Source organism: Neolamprologus brichardi, chromosome 8, assembly GCF_056152115.1.
Source record: "Neolamprologus brichardi isolate AB-2024 chromosome 8, ASM5615211v1, whole genome shotgun sequence".
Classification (NCBI taxonomy): Eukaryota; Metazoa; Chordata; class Actinopteri; order Cichliformes; family Cichlidae; genus Neolamprologus; species Neolamprologus brichardi.
In genome coordinates this window covers 8183684-8192404 of record NC_142111.1, presented here as the reverse complement: position 1 = coordinate 8192404, position 8721 = coordinate 8183684, and the positions used below count along the sequence as shown (strand labels likewise).

At 38.7% G+C, this 8721-nt stretch overlaps 1 protein-coding gene across 1 annotated transcript; it reads left to right on the top strand.

The window, feature by feature from the left end:
• The first annotated feature begins 2239 nt into the window (after positions 1 to 2239).
• On the top strand, positions 2240 to 6066 carry tmem130 (transmembrane protein 130). The gene is made up of 7 exons (XM_035912191.2): positions 2240 to 2317; positions 2403 to 2574; positions 2668 to 2813; positions 3229 to 3313; positions 3483 to 3685; positions 5093 to 5199; positions 5523 to 6066. Exons 1-7 carry the CDS (start codon positions 2251 to 2253, stop codon positions 5661 to 5663), a joined length of 921 nt encoding a protein of 306 aa, XP_035768084.2. The 5' UTR covers positions 2240 to 2250; the 3' UTR covers positions 5664 to 6066.
• Positions 6067 to 8721: the final 2655 nt, after the last annotated feature.

Genomic DNA, 8721 nt, shown 5'->3' with positions numbered 1-8721 from the left:
ATTGCTTTTGGCCTGGAGAGGGCGCTGCTGTACAATAAATAGTACCGTCACAGTGACGAAGGAAGTTTTCGACCATGAATAAATCGTAGAAGGTTTACTGGAAATCTGTACTTTAACGAGAACTAGTATTATTTCTCAACTCAAACTAGTCTTCTCTTTAAACTTTAGTTAGTCGCGATTTTTAACCTCTAATGCTGAATACACCATCAGTAGCCCTCAACAGGTGAAATGCATCAGAATATTATCTTTGTACATGAAAGGTCAGTGGGTATATTTTTTATGTTATGTGGGCTATATAATTGTGATTTATCATCAATATCCCATCAACCTATGAGTTCTTAAACGATTGGCTATATGTTTGGGGATTTTAATGAGTAATTAGGAAGACCTATCCATCCAAAGCAGTAGTACAAATCACTAGGACTTTATTAGACTCTGAAAAATATGATGAATCACAAGCCTAGTAGTGGTAAATCCGGACTGATTTACAGTTAAAAATACACTGCCATATTTTGACACATACTATATCAATGTTCAGGATCAGCTTGTAAACCTTCAGGTAATGTACATATTATTTAACAATTCAATTTGCACCATTCTCTTGCGTTATGTATCTTTATTTATACACAATATGTGTATAGTTCACAAACCAGCATGCTCTGTTTAAGTACATGCATGTGCTGTTGACATATTTGTCAACAGCATGACCCCATGACCCTGAATTGAATTAGTGGAAGAGGATGGATGCACGGAAGTTATAAACATGAATACTAAGAGGTGAATGCAACTGTCACACTCCAGTTGAGTATTCACTTTATGTGCAGTTAAATTCAAAGCAGGTACAATTTATGCTGATTTACACTGAGCCTGCTGCTTTCTCAGTGCTTAAAAATGGTCTAAGATCTCCCACCACACTAACAAGCTTAAACTATCTGAACCTTCTGTGATGTAATCACAGCAATCTCAATGCCAGTGAGTTGCAAACCACACCCATCATTGAAACTAGCCTTCATTTAGATATCAGCAATGGACTTGTAAAGTTGCGTAACTGTATCTTTTGTCATGGTAAAATTTGCCCAGAGACATGCAGCACTACACCTGCAGATGAACTCAAACCTACCTTTGTAGTAGTTTCCAGAACAATAGGTCTCAGCAGCATGTCATCTTGCTACACATTAGTGATTTTTTTTCTGTAACCACATATTTAAAACACAAGTGTGTGAAAAAAATGGACAAATGAAAAGTTAAATTATTTTCTATACATTTTTTACATGTTATTGCAACCTTAACAGCCTGACTGCTACTGGTGACAGAGTGTGCAAAATAAAGAGGGAAAAATTAAACTCTAAGTGAAGCAAGACCTTTAGGATTTTATCTATAAGTTAGTTAAATTACATTAAATAACTGATGTTTTACCCTCATAAAAAAGTTAAATGAAAGGTTTATGTATTTGAATATTTAATCATTTAGGAAAATAATCAAGTATGTCATTTGACCAGATTCCATGTTTTACATTGCATGTAAGAGAGTTTAAAAAAAACCCAAAAAAATAAAGAAAAAAAGAAAATTAACAGTAAACATAGCCCTGTAACATCCAGAGTGTCATATCTCATACGTATATCGCGTACGTCTTTGTGATTTGTTTTTGTAACCCTCTTACAATTGCAAAAAAAGGCCAAATGAAGCAAAAATGATACAAATTAACTTCTCTCTTTAAAAAAAATGTCAGAAGGTTTGATAAACACTAAAATTTTAAAAAATAAAATGAAAATTTTCAGGCAATTATTTCATGCTTCAGTCTTCTTTAGGGTTAACTCAATTTAAGTACTGTCCCAGTAACAAGTCAGTAGTTGTGCAATTTTTGTTGAGCTGATGATAATTTCCAGATCCGATAAACACAGAGATAAAACCACCACATTTAAGAAGTTGTCCCATGTAACTGACAGTAATGTGACCCAGGCCGAAACCACCTACTCAAAAGCCGATTGTTGCTCATCATCCATGTGATTGAAACGCATGGTTATGATTTCAAGCCTTTACGGCTCTTATCTCTTAATCTCACTGACCAGAAGTAACAGCCTTCCATCCTTTCTCCCCGATGTCACTCGACTCCTGTTTTCAGAACTAACTTCATACTGTGAGAGGACGAGCAGATATGGACGGGTAAGTCGAACATCCACCACATTAACATCATTAACTGACACGTTTTCAAACTTTCATATGCGTGCTTCCAGAAAACACATCGTGTGGATGTTGATGCTTCCATTACTGGTTCTCCTGGGTGGAACAGAGACTACAGAGTCTCTGATAGATTTGAGTATGTCATCCATTTTCTATCTGTCTCTCTTTTACTGTTCATTCTTCTTGACTCTGCAACTAAATACAGCTTCTCTTTTGACTAGAAAATATTGAAGGGAAGCTTGTTTTCTATCAAATGGAGGGAAATGCCACCTACGTGAGAGACAGAGGTGAACTGGCGTCATATGTTCCCACAGAGACTATGTTTGAACTCTTTGATCCCCAAAAGAATTTCAGCTCAGCAAAGTTCACCTACACTTGGAACTTAGGGAACGGGTATGATTTCTCACACTTTTAAATATAGATTAAAAAAAATGTTAGAGATGATTGTCTTTGTCTCATATTTTACTTTTTTGATCTTTGATACAGACAAGTGATTAACGGCACTGAGCCGGTTGTCCGCTATTATTACCCAGAATCAGGAAACTACACAATTTGGTTGAAAGTGGGAGCAAATGTGACCAAATATTCACCTCCGGTGACCGAAGTCTACTCCGCAGAGGTTCAAGTGCTTGGTTTGTGGCTTTGAATTCATATATGCGTTAATATATTCCTGTATGAATTATTTTCAGTCATTTTCAATAGGAAAAAGCAGTCTGCTGTAGGCTGAACATTCCTGGAAAATTTGATTTGAACTGTGACGTGATGACCTGATGTAACTATCAGGATTCATAAGAAAGCAGATTTGGTAGCAATTCTAAGTTAAGGTGTTTTCAAAGTAGTACTTCTTAAACTTGAGGGAGGGAGTTCATGGTGCAGAAGGGGCGTATATAGAGTAAAATTAAGTTGAATTAATGGGATTTATGTAGGGAAAAATTTCCAAAATGCTATCATCTTGATTTTGTGGTCTTTGTGTGGGGAAACTAGGACACTTCTGTAAAGTTTTCCCACTAAAGAACAAAATGACTAATAGCTAAAACTTATTTGTAGATGCCATCAAGAACATCGAGCTGAAGGGGCCATCAGAATATGAGGTGTCACAGGACGCCAGTCTGATTTTTCATGTTGATGGAAGGTGAGCTGCATTTACCAGGAACATTGCTATATCAATGCAAGTTTAAAATAGCGTGAGCCTGAATAGTGCCCTTTCTTTTCCATTCAGCTTTTTATTTAATATTAATTTTGTCATTGTATTATAAAGAAAAGCTCCTCAACCCTGTGTTTGTGTGTGTGTGTGTGTGTAGTCCTCCCTTATGGGTTTGCTGGCGTTTTCTCCCCAACTGCATGCCGGACGTGATGGAGGGCTGCACGCTGACCATGCTGTATGAAAACATGTTGAAACTGAACCTCACCTTCGCCTCTGCTGGCTACCACTGTGTGGACATCAGTGTCCGGAACGAAATCAGTAAGATGCAGACCTCCTTCAGCCTCTACGCCAGGAGAAACAGTGAGTATCCACCCACCCAGCAGCAGAAATACCTGCAGGCATGTTGCTTTCTGTGACAGCAGAGGACATAGGGAAGAAGAGAAAGAAAAGACATAAACTGATGTGGCAGCGAAATGCTTTTAGGGCAGAGGATCGTTTAGAGGAAACCTTGTTGCAAAATGTGTTGGATAACGTCAAAAAATGCACTGTCATGATATCAGAAAACACAGCTGAAACTCACACGGGAAAAGTGTACGTTCAGTGCTCCCTGCCAGACTTTCTTTGCTGGATTTAATCATTGTTTTTTAACTCAAGCAGTAAACTTTTCACACCCTAACCAAAACCAGAACCTAATTAAAGCCTAACCAAAGCACAGCTGAAAAATACAAAAGAATAAAGAAAGAACAGAAATAAAAGTTAAGGAAGCTGGAAAACTTTGGAAAGCTGGCCCCATTCATCAACATAAGACTGCATCTTCCTAATAGCTTCATTAGTACTACAGAGTATCGAGGAGTCGGGAGATGAATTTATTGGGAAAGTTAGCGGAACCAAGCTACTTGATCATAAATGACACAGAGGAGCTCACGATTCAGCAGCATATTCGGTTTTGAGTGCTGAGAATGGATTCTGCTTAATGACTTCTAAATGCACCGAACAGGAAGCCAACTGACTGCTGCTGAAGGGCCAACCTGGAAAAAAAGGGGACATCAAAACTAGACCAGCAACTTTTTTGAAACTGGAGTTGTAAAATGAATTAGCAAGTTTAAAGCCATTTGCAAAGTTCTCTTGGCTCTAAATATGAACTATTTTTGTGTTAGCCATCGTGTTCCTTCTGCTTTAATAAAGTTTGACTCAATCACAATAAATCTAAATCAACACAGCAAAATATTTTGAAACAATGGTCAGCTGTGCTGTGTCATGAGGTGTTTCATGTGCTGTTTAGCTGTGTTAGTTCCACAGACACAGATGAAAGAGTGAAAATGGAGGAATCCAAGCGTATCAGAGTAGGCTGGTCTGAACATGTCTGCTGTCCTCAATCGATTCGTTGTTGTGATTTTACTAAAGTTTCTATTGAGCCAAAATTAGCGTCTGCTTTCTACTTACCCAGAAACACAAATTTTCTGGGACAAATTTGGAACTTAGACTCAGTTTTAGAGTGTGTTGTGCTACTTAACACACAACAGAGTGCCTCACTTTCTTCTATCATTATACCAAACAGGGTCATAAGCCAGTAAGAAAATTGTACGCTTGCTAAAACCACCATATTTATTTACAATAAAGAGCCAACACAGCAGTGTGTAGCATGGAGAGCAGAGACTCATAGAATAAGCATATGAGATATAATTGTTTCAATTGCTTATAATTGTTTTTACTGCATCGTTAACAACAGACCCACACTCTGTCTGCTTCTTTCTTCCTTAATTATAGATGGTGCTCAAATTTTCTTCATCCTGTCATGTGCTGCCATTCTTGTGGCAACGTTCTCCTTCATCGCAGTCATCGCCTGTCACCCTCATCTTCACAGCAAACTTAAGGTACACGTGTTTGTGGCCATATTAGTAAATGATTATAAAATTGTGTACTTCATCAATACTGTGTATCCCACTGGTTAGAGTTTAAGCAAATAGCCTGTTATCCTAGTTTTCAGTAGCTCAATGAGTGCCAGTGATTGCAGTTAATTGCTGTGTATGACCACAAGGAGGCTGCCTATTTCCAGAAATGAATCACACTTGAACAACAACAAACAATAAACCACATAAGCTCAGATATTTGAACCTACTTAACTGTGACACTGCATTTTTATCTAAAAGCAACTTTGAAGCTGGCTGACGTTTTTCTGGTAAATGTCATTTTGCAGATTGCTGCTTCCAGTAATGCTGTATTTCTGAAGAAACAAGAATCTGATGGTCAAAGCTTAATTCTTTTAAAGCTCTCCAACATTGAGAAAGCAGAGAAAGAGCCACTCCTGTTGCAATATGGGACTCAAGGCCGCTCTTAACCAGCACACTGCTTTTCTTTCTTATTGTGGCTGCATACACATGTATTTGGCAAAGAAAAATCTAAAACTACTAATAACCGTGACCCTGCATATCTTGCATGTGTGATTATAGATATATTTTGCTAATATGTGCATGATCAAGTAGCTTGATATGGCATTTTGAAAAAAGAAGAAGAAATAAAGTGCCTGTATGTATTTAGAACTATCCTCTAAGCTGGGCTAATTGGTGGTTTCACCGCCAATGTTCAGTAGGCTAATAGGTCAAACACTGCGTTTGTCATAAAATAATGATGGCGATCAACTGATGAGTCACAGAACTCAGGCTGACATTCAAATAAACTCATAAAGAATTAACAGCTGAAGCGCAGGTCATGTTTAAACAATGAGTGTTAATGATCATGCTGTGAATGGATTGGACCACTCATTTATTCCATGTTTTTAATTGATGTATGAATCTAGGCCTTGCGTCGGTGTTACTTTCCAGAAAAACAATTAAATATTTGTTTTGACCTTCATCTTGCAGTCCTAAACGCTGAGGCACAGCTGCACAAGATCTTTTTTTGCAGAGAGCTAATACTTGACTCTGTGCTATTATGCCTGATGCTCAGGTTCACAATTCAAATGAGCATATTTATCTGAACAACGTCTACTTAGAACTTTACAGAAAGTACATGTGAAGCTCTTTATCTTTTATAAACCTTGTGTTTGTATCAGTTATACTGATACAATTCAATGTACTATGAATGAATGTTACATTGAAATTTGGGTCATGTCATGGACATGAACTGAATTTCAATAAGGTTGTGGTAGGTTACATGTTTTTGGTGTCACTGGACAGGAAATCAACCTGTTCATCCATTTTCTTTCATCTAACCAATTCAAGAGTTTCTATCACAGCTGTCTTAGGGCAATAAGCAGGCAACACCCTGGACAGGTTGCTAATCTGTCAGCTGCTGCAGTGCTAACACAAAACACATCACTCACGGTCACACCTATGGTCAATTGAGAATCACCAATTAACCTAATGCCATGAGTCTTTGTACTGTGGGAGAAAGCTAGAGAGAAACTGTCACGGCTGGTGAGGCAGGCCGCGCGGAGGTGAGGTAAGGACCCAAATCCAGGCACTGATGTAGATCCAGAGATTGAGCTTTATTTTGTGAGGTGAACACAATACAGGAGGAACAGAGAAGGGCATACAGATAAACCTAAACTGAGAAAACTAACAAAACTGACCTGAAACTATCATACGGCAGAAACACCGGGAGTCTCGAGGAGACAACACAGACGGAGCAGCAACAAGCAGGAGAAAACACAGGGCTTATATACTCACAGGGGCATTCAGGGAATGGGATACAGGAGGTGACAGGCTGACGAGACAGGGGAAACGTAAACTGAACACACTGACATAAGACAAGGACCTTCAAAATAAAACAGGAAATACAACAGGTATGCACAGACATGAGCTTAACACAAGACATGGCAACAGGGAGGGAACACAAAGACGTACGTCTTTGTGTTCCCTGTGTAGGACCAGGCAGGCAGAGAGACAGAACAAAAGGAGCTCAAAATACAAAACAGAAAAACCTGAGAACAAGAAATTCCTAACAAGAATGAACCTAAAACATAAGATAATAACCAAAACCACTGAGTCCACAGACTCAGGACCATGACAGTAACCATGTAAACACGGGGAGAAAATGCTAACTCTACACAAAAACACATTTTTCGATACTCTTGAGTGGGTCTTCAAGAATCATTCTCTAGGTTTCTTGAAGGACATTCAAAGCCCTTCTTTAGCTGTTGGCTGCCTTTTGTTCAGTTCTGTCAAGATGATCCCAGGCTGCTTCAATAATGTTGAGGTCTGGGCTCTGGACTCTGTGCTTCCAACCCATCTTACAGATGGCTGTAGACACTCACTGTTGTACAGCTCTCTGACGTCCTGCATATATATTAATGACAATTTGATCTGTTTCCTTTCTGTATGAATGACTTCTTTACAGCCTTCCAAATGTATCTCTGGGTCCTCTTTTAGGTCTTTGCTCAATTTTTGTCATATTTTTAAGGACATGACATGTAGATCATGTTCATCTGCTTTAGATAGTTTTTACTTCTTCTTTAGTCTTCCACTTGTTTGCTTTACTTAGATTTTTAAAATGAGAAAACTGGACAAGTGAAGAACTGCTGCAAAGAAAAATGGGCCAAACTTCATAACAATGTGAGATAAAGTCATACAGAAAACCATTACTTCATTAGCTTGTACCAGTGAACCATGTGGTGAGGTGTACTTAGTTTAACACACACAGTGCTATTTTATTAAATAAATAAATACCTAATATAATACGTCACATCTTATTCATCTGTCTTTAAGCAGTTGTAGAACCTGGTATGGACCAGATTTGTCACAGCCGAGCAGGCCGGTGTGTTTGAAGTGTGGACCAAAATGCAGACACGGGAGACAAACGAAGTGTAACAAAAAGCGAGCCGTTTGATTGCTATGATGTCAAAACAAGGCAAGGCAAACTGGAGAAAAACTAACCTGGAAACCTAAACTGAGAAAAACTAAAACATGAAAACTGTGACATGAACAGGGCCTGAACTGGAACATGAAAAACTCTAACGTGAGATAATCAGGGCATGAATGGGAACAGGAGCTTGAGAGAAAAGCATAGAAACATGTAGCAAGACAGACAGATGACCCAACGCTGAACAGAGGACGACAGAGGACAGAAGGGTAATGAGGGAAGTGGAAACACCTGGGGAGACACAGCTGACACAAATGATCATGACGCCACAGGGAAAAGTAAAACCCTAACACAATAAACGTGGAAACACTGGGCCTTTCAAAATAAAACAGGAAGCATGGAGAGACGAAGACGTAATAACACAAGCTTGACAACATGAAACACACAGACAAGCAACATGACAGACTGGGTAGACATGAAGCACGGGGAGATGGAAGCATGGGCATAACTAAACGTTAAACAAAGAGGAGAAGACAAAATAATAGCACAAGAACTTAGCATTTTTACAACGATGTACGAACATCAAACATAAACTC